The 17,204-nt window shown below is 55.9% G+C and overlaps 2 protein-coding genes across 2 annotated transcripts; both read right to left on the reverse strand.

Moving 5' to 3' along the window:
• Positions 1–196: 196 nt before the first annotated feature.
• Positions 197–6,244, reverse strand: RHOC (ras homolog family member C). The gene is made up of 5 exons (XM_030324654.1): positions 6,143–6,244; positions 2,740–2,903; positions 2,086–2,206; positions 1,621–1,751; positions 197–860 (listed from the first exon to the last, which is right to left on the reverse strand). Exons 2-5 carry the CDS (start codon positions 2,893–2,895, stop codon positions 687–689), a joined length of 582 nt encoding a protein of 193 aa, XP_030180514.1. The 5' UTR covers positions 2,896–2,903; positions 6,143–6,244; the 3' UTR covers positions 197–686.
• Positions 6,245–8,768: 2,524 nt separating this feature from the next.
• On the reverse strand, positions 8,769–14,321 carry PPM1J (protein phosphatase, Mg2+/Mn2+ dependent 1J). Its single transcript, XM_030326646.1, has 10 exons — positions 13,740–14,321; positions 12,279–12,393; positions 11,464–11,751; positions 11,065–11,177; positions 10,695–10,779; positions 10,028–10,146; positions 9,760–9,823; positions 9,500–9,607; positions 9,232–9,383; positions 8,769–9,087 (listed from the first exon to the last, which is right to left on the reverse strand). Exons 1-10 carry the CDS (start codon positions 14,063–14,065, stop codon positions 8,940–8,942), a joined length of 1,518 nt encoding a protein of 505 aa, XP_030182506.1. The 5' UTR covers positions 14,066–14,321; the 3' UTR covers positions 8,769–8,939.
• Between the last annotated feature and the right edge of the window lie 2,883 nt (positions 14,322–17,204).

Here is a 17,204-nt window from a genome sequence, read left to right on the forward strand (position 1 = left end):
CTCCCCTCACCCGCCTCCGAGGCCCAGAGCCAGGCATGACCTCATCCTTTGCTCCAAGACTCCGCCCTGCCTGCCCGGGAGTCCTGCCTTTGCAGACCGGGGGCCAGCCTGGCAAGCACCTTGGGAGAGATGGGACTCTCGGCTCACAGCCAAGGCAGGGACCAGGAGAGAAAGACAGGAAGCTGCCACACACATGTTGGAGCCTGTGGCCTTTATTCGTGTCCCCCCGCCAAGAAGAGCCAGAGTCTAGGCCCCAGTCCAAAGCAGAACCGTCAGGGGCCCGGGGCTCTGGGTTATAGCCTCCAAGTCCCCTACCCCAGACACTCCCGGGAGCCAGAAGTGTATAAAGTGCTGGTGTGTGATGATCTTACGGGGAAGGCTGAAGGGATCAAGAGCCCCACCCCTGGACCAAGGCAGCAGGAGGAGGAACTCTGCTCTTGGAAGGGCAGGGAATTGCCCTAGGTTCCAGAGTATAGGGAGGGAGGGCCAGGCCGCCACCACCAGCACCAGCACCACGGGGTTGCTGGAGGGGGGCTGGCAAAATTCAGAAATTCAGATGCAGTCCTGGGCTGGAAGGAACTGAAAAGGGAGCCTTCGGCAAGGAGCCCTAAGAGGATGGGGCCAGGAGGTGGGCAGCTCTGCAACCCTATGAAGGGAAGGGGGGAACAGGGGAGGCCTTGCGGGTCTCAGAGAATGGGACAACCCCTCCGGCGCTTATTCTTGCGAACCTGGAGGCCAGCCCGAGTGGCCATCTCAAATACCTCCCTCACCCCCTCCTTGGTCTTGGCCGAGCACTCGAGGTAGCCAAAGGCACTGATCCGGTTTGCCATGTCCCGGCCCTCCTCAGATCGCACGGGCTCCTGGGAAGACAGAAGTCGAGAGGTTAAAGGAAGCTGGTGGCTAAGTGCACCTCTCCCCACTTTAGCCGTGAGTGTAGTGACTAGGACAAATGCATCTTCCAGCCCTGGGCAGTTTCTGGGCCAGGACCCAAGACTCTTAATGTTTACATCAGATGTCTCCATCAGCCCTATATCCCATGGCACACCCTTCTCTGGCCTGAGCATCCAGCACCTCCTAACCAGTCTCCCGCCCGTTCTCGCTTTTTTCCAATAAGTGCCCTACGGCTGCCAAAATTTTTCTAACGCACAGACGTGACCATATCTGCCCCCCGGTTGAAAGTTTTGCCATAACTATCCTTGTAGGAGAGTCCATATTCTTTATCCTGGCCTCTGGCTAGAGAGCCACCTACCAGGTAAGCCAGCTCCCTCACTCTGGGCCTTCCGGCCATGCGGGCCCACCGGCATTGGAGTCAGCCCACGCCTCAAGCAAAAGATCTATTATAAGAAGCTGCCTCTGAAGACAGGGATGTTCCTCTTCTTAATAGCCCCAACCCCCAAAGAATGGAAGCAAATAAATTAAAACGCCAAGTGACCCTGGACAAATCACTGCATTCTCTGACAATTTCATCAGGTATGGTAGCGGAGAGCAAGAGCCCTTCTCATTCTTCCTCGCCAGGGAGTAGGAGGTGGGCCTCCACTGCCTCACTGGGAAGTCCACTGGAGAGAAGACCCTAAGGAGGTCATCTGTCCCGGGGGCTCCAGGCCTGGCAGCCCCACCCACCTGCTTCATCTTGGCCAGCTCTCTCCTCGTATGCTCATCTTGCCTCAGGTCCTTCTTGTTCCCCACTAGGATGATGGGCACGTTGGGGCAGAAGTGCTTCACCTCTGGGGTCCACTTCTCAGGAATGTTTTCTGCACAGACATGTCCCGACAGGTGTTGGTGCCTCCACTTAGGCTAGAAAGCTCCCCCCAGGGTCCCCTTCTTTCCCCCCAGCAGTGTTAGAGGCTCTTCAGCACAACAGTCCCTTTCACAGCTCAAAGCCCCTCTGCCCCCACAGTACACCCTTGGAGCCCTCCCCAGGGCCAGAGTCACCACAGTGCAGGAGGCTGACAGGGCCCTGTCCCAAGCCCCCCGGCCTCGGCCTCTGATGGTGGCTGACAGGAGCTGAGGCGAGAGCTACCTCTGGTTGGCTGACTCCAAGGGGTTCCCAGTGCCTTTTCTCCGACGCCCTCACCCCCACCTCACCCAGGCTGTCGGGGCTGTCGATGGAGAAGCACATGAGGATGACATCAGTGTCCGGGTAGGAGAGAGGCCGCAGGCGATCGTAGTCTTCCTGCCCGGCCGTGTCCCACAGAGCCAGCTCCACCTGATGCATAGGCCCAGTGAGTAGCTGGCCTGAGGGCCCCAGTTACACCCCTCCCCTGCCACCCAGAGGTCCTCTTCTGAAACCACTGGTCCTTGTGGCTCACTCAACATTTATTGAGCACTTGCTACATGCCAGGGACAGCGCTAATCACCATCACACAATGTAAATAAGGTGAGGTCTTAGAAATCCTGAGACATGGGTGCTTGATCTCTGTAGTTTATGAGCTCCCTCGTGAGCACCGCTATCTGATTTAAGTGACAAAAACCTTTGAAGGAGGCCTGACCACTATCCCCACTTTGCCATCAAAGGAGCTTAAGCTCAGAGGCAAAAGGACTGGGCCCGGGTTATAGAGCCAGGGCGTAGAGAAGAAGGAGGTGTATCTAAATTTCCTAAAACTAAAGTTTCACTTAAACTTGTACTGGCTCCAGCAGGGAGAGTGGAGCAAGGGCATGGGTGGTGAGGCAGGACATCCAAGGTCCAAAGGGAGGGGGCGGGGTTCCTAGGGGGAGACGGGGAAGGTTCTTGGCCTTCACCTGCTTGCCGTCCACCTCTATGTCTGCGATGTAGTTCTCAAAGACAGTGGGGACGTAGACCTCTGGGAACTGGTCCTTGCTGAAGACAATGAGGAGGCAGGTCTTCCCACAGGCCCCATCTCCGACAATCACCAGCTTCTTTCTGATTGCAGCCATGGCTGGGGCTGGCAGGGAAGAGGCAGTGAGAATGTAGGGAAAAGCCAATATATCCAAAAACACTTCTCTGGGGCCCCCCAAGACCTGGAAACCAAGGCTTCCAGCAGAGAGGGAAGGGAGGGATAGGGGCTTGCCCAGGCACGTTCTTGCCAAGAACCAATCGTTCAGTCAACTGAGCTTGAAATTCCTAATCTGAGGGTCAGGGACAGGTCTCCCTAGACGGATTAGAATACAGAGGTGGGAGGTGGAAGAATCAGGGAGCCAGAAAACAGGAGTTCTGATCTAATCCACCAACTGTAGGACCCTAGACACTTAAGAGGGGGGATCAGGGACATGTCTGGAAGGGCCAGCTTTTATCTGCTATACATATCAGGACTTCAAGTCAGACTTTGTTACCAGGATTCTGATACTTCTAAAGTTTAATAATCGCTAGGGTCCAATCAAGAACACATTGTCCCTCACTCAGGACAAGTCCTGCCTGCCCAGTCACAAATGAGGCATCCTCTCCAAGACCACAGGCTAGTAGAACCAGCTACGAGGTGGCAGGTGGATAAGGGAAACTATGCTGAGCATTTCCACAAAAATCATCTCCTTCAGTTCCCAGAACCCTGCAAGATCGATGGTGTGCTTCCCATTTTGCCAAACTAGGAAACAGGCTCTGTGAGGTTATAATGTGTGTTCAGAGCTGTGGCAGGGATGGCACTCAAAGCAGGGCTGTGTGACTTGAGACTCTGTTAGAGCCTTTTCTACGTATCACTCCAGAGATGGGAAAGAGAGCAGAGAGAAGGAAACCCAGAGGGCAGTGGCAGCGGCCAACCGGCTTCCCTGGCCCACCCCATCCCAGTCCCTAAAGCCAGCCCCGAGTCACACAAAGAAGGCTCAGTCCCGGCAGTGCCCACAGCCCACATTCGGGCAGTCTGCCTTCCTCCCCCCTTCCTTCTGGGCCTGGCAGCAACACTGGGTCACTCAGCCCCAGGCAGGGGACAATGACCACACTGTAGGGAGCCACACATCCACCACAGCAGAGTGACTGAGAATAATCCACTAGGGAATCACCTCCACCCACCCCGCGGACCAGCCCCTTCCTCTCCTCTGTCCAGCTCACCCCAAGGCCCTGCCCACCCCTCCCTGTGACTCAGGGCGAGGAGTCAGCTTCCCGAGGTTTCCATATGTCCCCGGCCCCTAACACACAAGAGCAAGCATCTGCACAGTTCATCACACCTACCCAGCCTCCCTGCCCCTGAGCTGAGCCTCACTTCCTCCCTCCCTGGGGAGAGGAGCTGACCTCCAGCCGGCTGAGGTTCCCAGGCCTCCAGCCTCGGAGGAAGAGGGGGCGGGCTCTGAGAGCTGAGAGGCGGTGGAGGCTGTAGGGAAGGGGGAGGGGGCTAGAGCCTGAGCTGGGAGGAGCTCCCAAAAAAAGAGCTTAACAAGGACCAGTCCCAGCACCAGCCAGGCAAGGAGTAGTTAAGAGAGAAGGGGATGGTAACCTGATCTCTGCCCCAGACCTGGCTTTTTCTCTCAGTCCCACATCCTGTCAAACTGGGCTGAACTCTTGTACTCCCCACATACCACCACCTCACAGCCTGGCTTTGGTCTGCCTTTTAGGAAAGCGAATTCTCCAAGCCCAAAGCTAGTTCTCTTCAACAGTAGGATCCTGGGTGGCCTCCCGCTCCTACACACACACACACACACACACACACACACGTACAAAACTGGGATGAGAGGAAGTGGATATGAGTCAGAGAGAATTTATAGGAGTTCAGAGGATACAGCCACACACTTCCCACCACAAAAGGGGCTCTCTCTCTGATACCCCAAGACAGGCAAGAAGGCATTCATCCTGCCAGCCGATCTCCTCCAAAACTGGAAACCACCTTCAAAAAGGGGGTTCCCTGGAAATTCTGCCCAGGTGATCAACTCCCCCCACCCACTCCCACTGGTTTCATTGGTCCAGCTGTGTGGAAAAAAAAAAAAAAAAACAACAAACAAACAGGCTGGGGTAGCCCCGCCTGGGATGGGCAGTGTTGATGAAAGACGGTCACCACCAGGGTGAGTACCAGTTGTTTAGGTGTGAGGATGCCACTACCTGCCTGCAGCAGGACAGTTTAGATGACACCCCATGGTGGGAGCCACAGGCCAGAACTCAGGGGCAAGGGCATGCATTAAGTACTCGGAAGCCCCCAGCTCAATTAGAAGACTTTCCCTTCAGGCTCTCAGTTGGGCAAGAAGGGCAGCTGGCCTAGGCCAAGCCAGGACACCAGGCCCAAGGCCAGCATGGCAAGGACAACAGCTCCCTATTAGAGGCAGCCCCAGAAGAACTGCCCCACTGACCCTAAGATGGGCAACCAAACACCACACAGAGGCTGGAATGGAGCCTGAAGCTCCTGGAGCCTTCCCTGAGACCAGACATCTCCTCAATCATTCTCCAGACTTCCAGATGAACCAGAGGTAGGCTGTACAAAGCGGATCAGCCCTAAGGTCTAGGAAAGGAATCAGATACCACCTCAACTTTAAAACCAGAAGTGAGAACAGGACGCAGCCTTGCATCCTCCCAGCCCAAAGCCCCAGGATAATCCTGGGTTGGGGAGTGTAAGGGAGGGGTCTGGAAGGGAGGAGATTCTTACTTACACAAAAAGGAGCTGGATGCTTCCCAATCTCCCCTACCTCCCGCCCCAGGCACACTCCAGGAAGCTTCTGGGGAGGTGTCCAGACCTCTCTGAGCAGTGGCAGCCCCCACTGGCCACACCACGCCCCTATTCCCGCCATTCCACCGGCCTGGCCTGGGGGAATTCCCACCTCCACCCGGATTTGTGCCCGGACCCACACCCCACCCCAGGTCCACATCGGGCCGCCCAGCTTGGGAGCTACAGCGTCTGGAATTGGGCTCCCTCGCGGAGACCCAAGTTGCCTCCTGGCTTCTCGCCCGGCGGGGCAGGTTCCGGGAAGCCGGGAGGGGAAAGGCAGGGACCCAGGCTCGGACACAGGAGCCGAGAGGCCCTGCGGGGCAGTTCCCGGAGCAGGGGGGGTGGGGAGGAGCCCTCGCTGCAGCCCAGGGAGGGGCCGAGAGGGCCCGACCCCCGCACAGCCCAGACGCCGCGTCCCGAGGGAAGGAGGGCGGCCCGCGCTCTGTCCAAAGCCCCCTCCCCGGCCGGCGCCCGGAGCTCCGGCCCAGAGGAGGGGAGCGAAAGTGCTCTCCCGGGGTCGAGTTCCTGGGACGCCCCGCCACCCTAGCCCCCGGCCCGGGTACCTTCCGCTCCGCTGCCTCCAGCTGCGCGGCCAATGCGGGAGGCTGAGACTGACCCGGGGGGCCCGCCCCGCCCTCCTTCAGCGCAGCGGCGGGGAGGGGCGGACCCGGCTGGGGGAGGGACCGGCCGGGGGCGGCCCTTGGCTCTGCCCGCCCACCGCCCAGCCGGGGGCCACAGCTGCTGGCCCCCGCCGCTGGCCGGGGGTCGAGGGTGGGATGCCGGGCGGGTTGGGGAGTGGGCGGCGGGTGGGCCCCCTCGAGGACTCAGTCTCTGCTCCGCCTTCCAGCCCCCAGGGGTGGGCCGGCGTCGGGAAAGTTGCGAGGCACTCGGGGTGGGGTCGGAAAGGGCCGCTGCTGCCCTCCCGTGGCCAACCGGCCACCGGCGCCTACACGCCCCGGGACCTCGCGGGAGGGGGGCTGCGGAAGACGCCCGCCCTCCTCTCGTAAAATCCTGCGGAGTAAGTACCGCTCAACATCACGCCCCAACCTTGAGGACCTTTCACATCCTTTGAGACCCAGGTCACCTTTCCACTTCACAATGCCCGTCCTTCCCCCAGCCTGGAGTTTCCATGAGTCCAATTACTGTGGACCCCTCAAAGGGCGCTCCTTGAAACCTTTTCTGATCCCCAGCTGGGAAGTCAGCTTCCATCCCCATTGCATTATTTCGGTGCCGCTAGGGACACTGCCCCGGTCCATTATGTCGCCTTGACACTGCCCCGGTCCATTATGTCGCCTTGGGTATTTACCTGCACGGGTATCTCTTTTCCTGTTGAAGTGGCTGAGAAGGTTGGAAGGTGAGGAAGCCTACCAATATTTCATTAGCTTGTGACCTATACGCTATATAGCTCGGCCCTTTTAATACTCATCATGGATCTTTGGGTTAAGTATACCCATCTCCGTTTGCCTGTAAGGATATTGAGGCTCAGAGAAGTAGCTTGCCCAAATTTTTGCTATTAGTATGTACCTGAGAATTCAGACAGGCCTGTGTGGCTCCAGAGTTGGTGCTCTCTCCCTGCTGTCCTTTATGCTCTCCCCACCCCCCATCCCTCACCACTGCCTAGCACACTGCCTGGCACACAACAGGTTTTCAAGACATAATCGCTGAATGAATGAATGTCAGCAGTCACGCAGATTTTAAAGATCTGAAGTGCAACCCACACATCTGATAAATGAGTAAACTGAGGTCCAGAGAAGTTTGGTCCCCAGACCTCTTAACTGGCTCAGTAAACATGCTGCGTGTGAGTGGAGACCTATGTGCTCAGTTCAAATTGATTTCTGTCTTCAAAGAACCTACAGTCTAAATTTGGAATACAAACAACTTAAAGATAGCAAGTTATTGAGCCCTTATTACATGCACCTGGGTCTACATACACACATGGACTACTTTAGTCTTACAATTCTAGAAGGTAGCACTGCTATCTCCGTTTTGCTGAGAAGCAAACTGAGGCTCAGAGAGGTTGCAGAGCTCGTGGTAGGTCTGGCACCAGAACCCAAACAGCTGGACTCTAGAGCCTCTGCCCTTAACTGCTACTCCATACCCACTACTTTTTTTTTTAATGTATATTTATTTATTTTGAGAGAGAGAAAGAGTGGGGAAGGAGCAGAGAGACAGAGAGAGAGAGAGAGAGAGAGAATATCCCAAGCAGGCTCCTCACTGTCAGCACAGAGCCCCACATGGGGCTCGATCTCATGAACCATGAGATCATGACCTGAGCCAAAATCAAGAGTAGGTCGCTTAACCAACTGAGCCACCCAGGCGCCCCCATACCCACTCCTAGTGTAGACAGTTACATTACAGCCGGCAGTGGCTGTAGTGGGGGCATGCATGGGCTGTGGGATACCTAGCCCCGAAGGACAGGTGAAGTGTTCCAGATAAGGTGATGTGTAGACGTTAAATGAGTTGGAGCCACAACAGGCCCAAAGAATTATGGAACCCCCAGGAGGGTGGGGGTGGGGCTGAAAGATGGGGCTGGAGAAGGAAGCAGTGGCTAGATTATGAATGTCCTTGTATGCCATACTCAAGAGTTGAGTGTTGATTTTGGTCTAGGTGCACTAGGAAGCCACCGAAATGTTCTCTCAAGGGAATAACCAATCAGATTCACACTGTGGAAAGGTCACATTGGGGCATACAGGGGCGTGGAGTTAGGAGGCTAATGTAGTAGTAACAGTAGGGGTGGGGACAAATACGAAATATATTTTGTAACATATAATCAACAGTATGTAGTGATTGATTCACTTGCTGAGTAAAGACAGACGCCAAAGGTGACCAACTCCAAGATTTCTAACTTGAGCCGATGAACTGGTGCCCACTGGCATGGTGAACCAGAAGGCACGCGTTTGTAGGGAAATGGTGGATTCTGACATACGTTGAGTTGAAGTGCCTGTGGGATGTCGAGGAGATGTTCAGGAGACAAGCTATGTGAACATCAAGTTCAGGAAAGACCTGGGCTGGAAATACTGACTTGGAAAACGCCAGCAGGTGGATGAAGCCATGGACATGGATGAGAGCACGTGGAGTGGGTGGAAGAAGGAGCCTGGGAGCACTACATATTTAGGACGGCTTTGGGGGGTTCTTTCCACCACCTGAAAGGGCCTTTCAGTTTCTAATCAAAGAAAATAAAGACACACGTTTTATCCATGTGGTTTATTTGCCATTAGCTATAATTCTGGATCTAACTGACACCCCTTCTTCAGTTAAGTTGGCACTAAAGAAGGTCAGGGAGACAACTTCTGATTTGGGTTGGCAGAGGGTAAGCATGGAGAGGCTAGGATGGTGGGGGCAGGGTCAGGGCTGAGCCCCTCAGGAGTAACTGCCTGGCCCTCCCAGGGGGATGACGAAGACCGAGATGTCATCCCCGGAACCCAGCTTGTTGTTGGGGAGACGCCAGCCACGGTCCCGGGGGGTGCCCCGGGCCCCCAGGACCAGAGCTTGGGCCAGAGCTGTGTACCTGCCAGGAGCACATGTGCACATTCATGTACCAACATGTAAATGGGAAGATCGATACACAGGCCCTCATGTGGGTCCCCAAGCATTGCTTCCCTTTGCCCCTACCTTCCCCACTGTCATCCCCCCACTGCCCTACAACTCCTACCTGCTGGGGTCATTGGGCTCATAGGCTGACAGCACCCTGTCCACAGTGGCAGCTACCTCACAGTCACTGGTGACATCCCACAGCCCATCTGTTCCCAGGACTAGCACATCATCCGGGCAGTGTTCATACTGTGTCAGGTCATACACTCGTACCTGGTGGGAGAAGAGAGTGAAGAAGGAGCTTGGGGACAAAAGGACCCTGGTAAGAAGCCAGCCTGAGGCCCCCAGAGGAGGGAAGGAATGGTTGAGGTAGCCCCCATTCGGCTCACCTCAGGGAAGCAGGAGAGGAAGGGCTTGATGGGCAGAGTGGAGCTGCAGACCTTGAGGTTGTGGTCTCCCAAGCCCCGGGTCACCCCAATGGTGGCCATCACTCGAGCCTAAAGGGAATGAGTGTGGGTGCTGCCACAGCACTCTCCCAGGCTCCAAAGCTGTGGGCCCTCCCACCCCTACCCTCAGATAGAACCTCCACCTCCCTAGACAAGTTGTGGTGGGTCCTCCTGCCCTCTCCCACCTCTACCGTGGAGTTTACCTTTTTGCCCTCCCCACAGACCAGAGGAAACCTGAGATCCTCCAGCTCGATCTTTTTGTAGGCCCTGGGGAGGGGGGAGTAGAGGAGGCATCACCCAGGCATCAAAGCCCCCCCTCCCCTAGGAGCCATGCCCCTCACACAAACCCCTAAGAAGGACCACATCCCCCCAACCCCCAGCCTGGCCCAGCCTCCAGCTTCCACCTTGCTGCTGGTGAGGGACTGGATGTGTTGCCATGGGAACGTGCCCCAGCTCTGAGGGAAGTGTTACCAGCCGGTCATGTTCTGGTCCCGGTACAGCATCCTCTGCCCCAGCTCCTTGGGCTGAATTCTGCGGGGGAACTCAAGGTGGGTGAATTCACCACCTAGCAGCTCTGGTTTCAGGAAGCCCTGAGGTTGGGAGTGGCCGGACAAGAGCAGAGGCCAGGGAGCATTAGGCTTATAGCACACCCTGGTGTATAGATGTTAATTACAGTAGGGCCTTAAATGGAGTTTACCATGTACCACGCGCTGTTCTAATACTAATGTATACGAGCTCATTTTAACCCTCACAACAACCCTTAAGGCAGGAACTAGTGTTGCAAGGGAACCGTCTGATGATCAGTTAGCAAAGTACTCAAACTGGGATTCAAACCCAGGCAGTCCAGCTCCAGAGTTAGGACTTTAAAGCACTAAGCCACACTGCCTCTCATGGGCCTTTGCTATTTCCTTTCCCCACTTCTGACTCCACTTCCTTCCTCAGCTGGGGCCACAGTGGGAGCACTGGAGTAACCCACGTTCCTTCCTCCTACATGTTCCACCAGGTCAGCCGTAGTCTGCAGAATAGCCTTCCCAGTGAGCAGATGAGGAGCTGTCTGTGCAGTAGGGATGGGGACATAGGCTACAGAGAGCCACAGAGTCCACAAAGAATGGGAGTAGAGCGTTTAGTTCCTACTTACAAGTAGCTGAAGACGCTGGCGCTCAGTCTCCGGGGTGAACTCCCGGGACATTGGAATGATTTCACCATTCCGGACAATGATGGCTCTGCCCAGAGAAAGAAAAGGTTTGGGCTTGGCTCTCCTCAGCCCCCTTGTGGAGAATTCCAGAAAGACCAGGCTTTCCCCATAATGACCCTTAGGGTTCCTCACCCAGACCCCCATCTTTCCTCCCCTTGTGGCTATTTCCGGTCCTTCCTTATGTCTGTAACTGCTCCTGACCCCATCCCTCCCTCCAGTTTTTGATTTTTAAAGCCCACCACCTCACTGTCTTCTATGCCCCCATCCCAGAGAGTGGGACCCCCTGTAGGCATTTTCAACCCCCCCACCATACCTGCTGTCACCTGCATTGGCCACATACACCTTGCCTAGCAAGTAGACTACAACCAGTGCACAGCAGCCCCCCTCCACTTGGTGGCCGCGCCGCTCCCGGGCCATCTGCTCATCCTGCCACGTGAAGGAGGGTCAAAGGGGTGAATGAAGAAGAGGTTCCAGGCACACAACCACCGCCCCCATCTGCAGAAATAAACTGGCCCAGCCAAGCCACACTGGAGGAGAGGAGGGAAGACATGGGTATAGCTAACTACTCCTTCCCTCCCTACTGAACCAAGCTCTGCTCAGGCCCTCAAAGGTGTTGTGGGTTCTCAGGGTCACCCACTTAGGCCACTTGATCCCCATCCAGAGTTGACCAGAGTGACTGCCTAGCAGGCTCTTGCCAGGACCACCCACTCACCATAAACTGGAAGGCATTCTCAATCGCCCCCACTACCAGGCTCTCATGGGTCACTTCCTTCTGCGAAGACCAGCAGGACTGAGGACCAACCAAGTGAGAAGGATCAGAGGAACCTGCGGCCCCTGGGGTAGATGGGAGGCAGAGGGGAGGTGGCGAGGGGTCCTGGAGTATCTCTACCAGGTCTTTTAGCTGCTCCCGGATGTGGCGATGAAGGAGCCTGGAGGCCATTTCGGCAGCTCCGCCCCCTGCATGCCCATCAAACAGGCCCCAGTAGTAGAAGCAGAGTCCCTGGTGGAGGAAAAGTTGGAGGTGAGGGGGGGGGGGGGGGGGACAGAGAGAGAGAGAGAGAGAGAGAGAGAGAGAGAGAGAGTGTGTGTGTGTGTGTGTGTGTGTGTGTGGCTTGTATTATGTAAGACTCTGGGGCATCCATATAAACATCCGAGAGGAGGTCAGAGTTTGGCATTAAAGGCAAATTAGATTTGTTCACTCATTTACCAAGGGCCTATTATGTGTCAGAAAGAAAAGCATCAAAAAAGCCAAACTCCAAGGATAAAATATGCAAAAATAAATATTGGTAATTAATTAATTACCATCCATAAATACAGTAGTACCTATATTCTAAGTGGAAAACTGAACATTTATACTGACATTCTAACTGTTCAAATGCCACATAAAGGTTCTGTGTCAGAGGTAGAAAGCTAGTGAGTTAGGAGTTAGGTCTTCCACATGTCTCAGATTTAAAACCAGATGCCTAGAATCCCCCGGAAGAGATGTGACCAGGTTTCTGGAGGCTAGGGGCTGGGGTGGGGGCTTACCTGGCCTCGGCTAGGCTCCCTAGGTACCCCTGAAACACTCCTCCGACCTTCCACATACACCACTTCACAGCAAGCCTGGTCCTCATTGTGCCGGCTTTTGCCAGCATTGATGACCCTGCCAGGCCAGAGTGACCACATCAGGTTGGACACCAGACCAGGTCCTGGAATAACCCCCACCTTAGACACACACACCCTCTCTAGCCTGCTGGCCAAACTGAGAAAGGTCACAGCCACCTGGGATCCAGGCCAGAAAGAGGAGGGGAAGGGAGACAGGGCAAGGCACGAGGAGTACTGTCTGGGTGTCGGGCCCCACCGCCTCACAGAAAAGCCAGCAGCAGCACCTGCCTGCCTCAGTTCCCCCATCCCCTGCAAAGGGGGCACCCCTGTGGGCTGCTGGGGAAAGGGTTGGACAGGGGCGGCAGGAGGTCTTACTATCCTGCTTGCCAAGACCCTACATCCCACCCTGAAGCCTAGTCAACTTTTCTAGTGCCTGGTCCACAGCACCCCACCCTCATGGGCACACCCACCTTTATCTTAAAATCTTCCAGTGAAAGTTTCTGCTGCTTTGGCAGTGAGGCAGTGCTCCAGCCCAGATAGGGAAAGAGGAATTGAAATAGGGTAGGGGTGGAAGCCCACCTGGACTGCGCAGAAGCCACATAAGCCACCAACTCTTCTCAGATAGAAAGCTAAAGGAGCTGGCGGTGGGGCCACGGGTCTACCAGCCACCACCCTCAGCGACCTCAGCGCCCCCGTCTCCCTCAAAGCTCTGCTTTCCCAGTAGATGCATTAAAAATACACCCGGCCTGGGAGCAAGCCGGCTGCTCCCGCCACTCCGACCGGGGGTCCGCGACTTTGTCTGGCCAGCGCAATGCCCCCCGCCAAGGGGCGTTCAAAGGGGACCCTCCTGCTTCCCGGGCGGCCCCCTCCCCCGCCCCTGGGGAAGCCTGAGGCCGCCTGGTGTCGCGGGCTATTTCTGGGTGTGGAGGGGGAGGGGAACGGTAAGAGGGACAGGGAACTGGGGCGCCGGGGTCGGGAAGCCCGGGAGCGAATCTTTCTGGCTGCCGTCTCCTCTATGAAAAGCGCCCCCAGCCTCCTTGAAGCCCCGCCTCCCCTAGCCATTAAACTGCCGGGCCCCAACAGAGAACTGGCCAACTCATCCTTCACGGGGCCCTCCGCTTTCCGGGCTCCGGGCTCTGGAAGGGAACAAGGTCCTGAGGCGGCGCGGGTGAGGGAAGTCAACGAGCTGGAAGATCCTGAGGAAGACTGCACCGACTTGAGAAGCGGCTGGGAGGGGGTGCAGCCCGAAGCCCAGAGGATAGCAAAGGTCCTGGGAGAAGGGAGTTCCCAGCGCCGAGCGCCGCCAGGGGCACGCATCCCAGCGCCGGGGATGCCCAGCTGGGGAAGGGTCTAAGTAAGGGCTGGGGGTCCCATCCTGGCTAGGGTGTTCCCGGGGACGCTCACTCGGCGTAGCCCGTGCTCCAGGGCAGGCGACGGCCGGTGTCCGGGGGGCTTTGCACAGCCCGGCCAGCGTGGTCGTCAGCGCGTCGCAGCCCCCCTGGGCTCAGCTGCAGAAAGGTCGGTCGGGAGAAGCTCGCTCGAGCCTCTACTGTCTTCGCGGGCGCCGAGCTCCCGCTCCCAGCCCTCGCCGGAGGGCTCCTGGGCGCTTCTGGAGGGACGGCAGGCTGCGCGGAGGGCGCGTTGGACAGGTCTGGGGACTTGGGGCGCGGAGGCGGGGCGCCCCCGGAGCTCACCAGGTGCGCCACGGCCGAGCGCACCCGGTTTAGCATGCTGCCTCCCTGCCCCGCCCTCGGCGTGGCCCCGCCCCGAGTCAGGCCCCGCCCCCCTAGGGCGTGCGGTGGGCGGTGCTCGCTCCTGCGGGCTCTCCACGGCCATTGGCTCCGCGAGGGCAGGGCGGGTCCCGGGAAAACTTCCTCCTGCTCTGGGCCGCCCCCGCACCGCCCTGCTGGTTCGCGGCCTCTTCCCGCCTAGTTCCGGCTACGCTCCGCCTCAGTTCCTTTGGCGAAGAAGGGTCTGCTGTTGTGGGAAGGGGACGGAAGGAAGGACACCCTCCAGATTAGACATCAGCTAGAACTTCCCCATTGTGACGGGGTGGGTGGTGTCTCCTCGCCTTCCGTTCCTAGCAGCTAGCCCGGAGGATGATGGAGCTGATGACCTCAGAGCGAAACCAGCAGCTTCGGCGACCGCTGGGTGTGAGGCACCTGGTGTGACAACACCTCTGTCTGAGGCTGCTGGAGTGAGAGTGAAGGCGAGCCAGCTGGTGCTGGGTGTGCTGTGGGGGTGTGAACGAGGCGGGCTGGAGTCGACCATCCTGAATTAGGGAGCTGGGGGTAACTTCCTGGGCTCCTGAGAGGGCCCTGCTCCCCATGACCTCTAGATCTGGGAGAGCGGTTACCACTCCGACTTCACTTTCTTTCTCAGGATCCAATTTCCTGTTCCCCCCCTTCCCCCAGCCCCATTTAGACCTCCCCTGACCACATCAGGGCTAGAGGAATATTTAGTAAGGATAACTACAATAACTGCTATTTATGGCGGACTTTCTATATAGTAGGCCCGCTACAAAGCACTTTCTATATAGTAGGCCATCTATACTGCACAGTAACACTTCAAGGTAGATTTTATTACGTTCTTTTTACCGATGACGCACCTGTCATTTTACAGAACTTGCCTCAAGAGGTCACACAGTCAGTGAGAGACTCACACCCGTGCCAGTCCCCAGACGCCCAAACTCGATTCCGTCTGATGAACCAAGCTAATTTGTCGGGATGGTGGAGGAAGGGTTAAGGAGGAGGTGAATGGCAAAGAGTGGGGCTTCTTCCTCTTCCACCTTCAACTCAAGACAGAGGCCGAACCTCCAGGCCGAACAAGTTCTGTACGTACCGCCAGGGGGAGACAGAGGCCAGGCTAAGCACCTATCTGAAAGGAAAAGGTGGCACTAACTTGATGTTCAAAGAGCCCTGTTCCCAAACCTGGTTTCAGGGAATTAATCAGTAGACCTCCAGAGAACCTCCTATCCCATGTACTGTCCAAATGAGGACAAGGCCCTTGTGGCCCTAATGCAAGACAGGAGTAGCCCTCAGGAATCACTGGCACCAAGTCTGTGGTTGGGATGCCATCTCTGTGCTCTGTGGGCAGAATGCTTCCTGAACGTAAGTCTCTCTCTTCCTGAGCTGAAGTGTGCCCCCAGAAGGGGTGGCTTTCCTGGCAGCTTCCAAATAAAAATCTCATAATGATCATTCAGGTCTTTATATTTGCTGTAATTATACCTGCACTCTGGGCAGAGACAGCCAGAAAAATAGAAGTCACAAAAAAAAAAAAGAAAAATCAGACCCAAAGGCACATAGAGTGGCAAACGCAAAGGGGGGTAAACAGCATGGTGCTGCTATGGGTATTTCCCTCCTGTTTGAGAAAAACAGGAACCAGCTGTCAGATAAATGGCATAAACAACAGCACAAGCAAAGACTGATGGAAAAATATAACATCCTGTCTATTTTTATTATTCAGTGTTTCTGGGACAGTTTGCTTACCACTTCTCTGTGTCATCCTGCTCCCTAATCCCTGCTCTTCACAGCACCCATCATGGTGTGGCTGCAAATAGGCCACAGAGCCAGGACAGAGAGACCCCTAGCTCTAGCACCAGATGGTCATCAGGGATGTCAGCAGCACTCTTGGGCTCCAGAGCAGCACCCCCCACCCCCCGACTAAATCCTAAGGCTCTTCTGTCTCTGAACATCTTACCTCTGATCCCTGGCATCATCACACTTCCTCCCTCCTCAGACTGCCCCAGAACCTGGTAAGAAGGTCATCACTTCTACTCATCCCTGAGGCAGCAGAAAGTGAGTGGGAAAAGTGGGTGGGGTAGGAAGGCAGACTTGGGAGATATTTTTCTCTGCTGAGAGCTGAGACTGCTCAGTGCCTGGCCCTGCCAGGAATGTGTGTGGCCCTAGCCAGTGAGGGCAACTGGGCATCCTCAAGACAGGCCCCTTATCCTAGGCCATGTGCAGTGGCTCAGAGTTCAGAACTAGGCTTTTCCCCTCTTACCTCTCCCCACCCCATTACTCCAATCCCAAAGCCCTCTTAAAGTAGAAGAGTGTTCCTCCCGTTAAGAGAAAAATTCACAGACCACTTCCTTCTTCCATTTGTCTAAGGCTTTCACATCCAAAATCTTACCCTGTAAAGAATTAGAAATTGCATTTATATTGTAGCTTATATAATGAACATACGGGCTCAAGTTTGGCTCTCAAGTTGGGGTTCACAGCCATCAACCATAGAGACCAATTATCAGCCCTCCTGCTTGCTCAGCCTCTACCTCATACCTCAGCTAGTCCCTTCCTGCCCCTGACCACACCATTCCTCCTGCTCTGGGCTGCCCGCCCCCACCCCCGGTACTGCCCCGCTGGCTTGCGGCCTCTTCCCACCTGGTTCCAGCTCCACTCTGCCTCAGTTTCTTTGGGGAAGAAGGGTCTGCTGTTGTGGGAAGGGGACAGAGGGAAGGACACCCTCTAGAGTAGACATCAGCTAGAACTTTCCCATTGTGACGGGGTGGGTGGAGCAAAGATCATTTGCTCTTCCCACCTGGATTTTAACATTTTCATAGTGGAGGGCTAACATACCAATCTAGAAGTGCATTGTCTAATAGAATTTGGTGCAATGCTGGGGATGTTCTGTATCTTTTCAGTACAGTAGTCCCTAGTTTCATGTAGCTATTGAGCACTTGAAATGTGGTGAGTGCAAATAAAGTGTTTAGGGGCACCTGGGTAGCTCCGTCTGTTAAGCCTCTGATTCTTGATTTCTGCTCAGGTCAAGATCTCATGGTTTGTAAGTTCTAACCGGCACAGAGCTCTGGGCTTACAGTGCAGGGTCCACTTCCACTTGGGATTCTCTCTCCCTCTCTCTCTGCCCCTCCTC

The sequence above is a fragment of the Lynx canadensis genome, chromosome C1, assembly GCF_007474595.2.
Source record: "Lynx canadensis isolate LIC74 chromosome C1, mLynCan4.pri.v2, whole genome shotgun sequence".
NCBI lineage: Eukaryota > Metazoa > Chordata > Mammalia > Carnivora > Felidae > Lynx > Lynx canadensis.

Bases quoted from the DNA above. Each gene is read 5' to 3' on its own strand.
- RHOC (XM_030324654.1), bottom strand. From the start codon at position 2,895: ATGGCTGCAATCAGAAAGAAGCTGGTGATTGTCGGAGATGGGGCCTGT. The intron at 2,207-2,739 runs GTGAAGGCCAAG...CCTATGCATCAG, and splicing joins TAGAGGTGGACGGCAAGCAG to GTGGAGCTGGCTCTGTGGGA. The intron at 1,752-2,085 runs GTGAGGTGGGGG...ATGTCTGTGCAG, and splicing joins CGACAGCCCCGACAGCCTGG to AAAACATTCCTGAGAAGTGG.
- PPM1J (XM_030326646.1), bottom strand. From the start codon at position 14,065: ATGCTAAACCGGGTGCGCTCGGCCGTGGCGCACCTGGTGAGCTCCGGG. The intron at 11,752-12,278 runs GTAAGCCCCCAC...TTCCTCCACCAG, and splicing joins GGGAGCCTAGCCGAGGCCAG to GGACTCTGCTTCTACTACTG. The intron at 11,178-11,463 runs GTGAGTGGGTGG...TTCACGTGGCAG, and splicing joins AGAATGCCTTCCAGTTTATG to GATGAGCAGATGGCCCGGGA.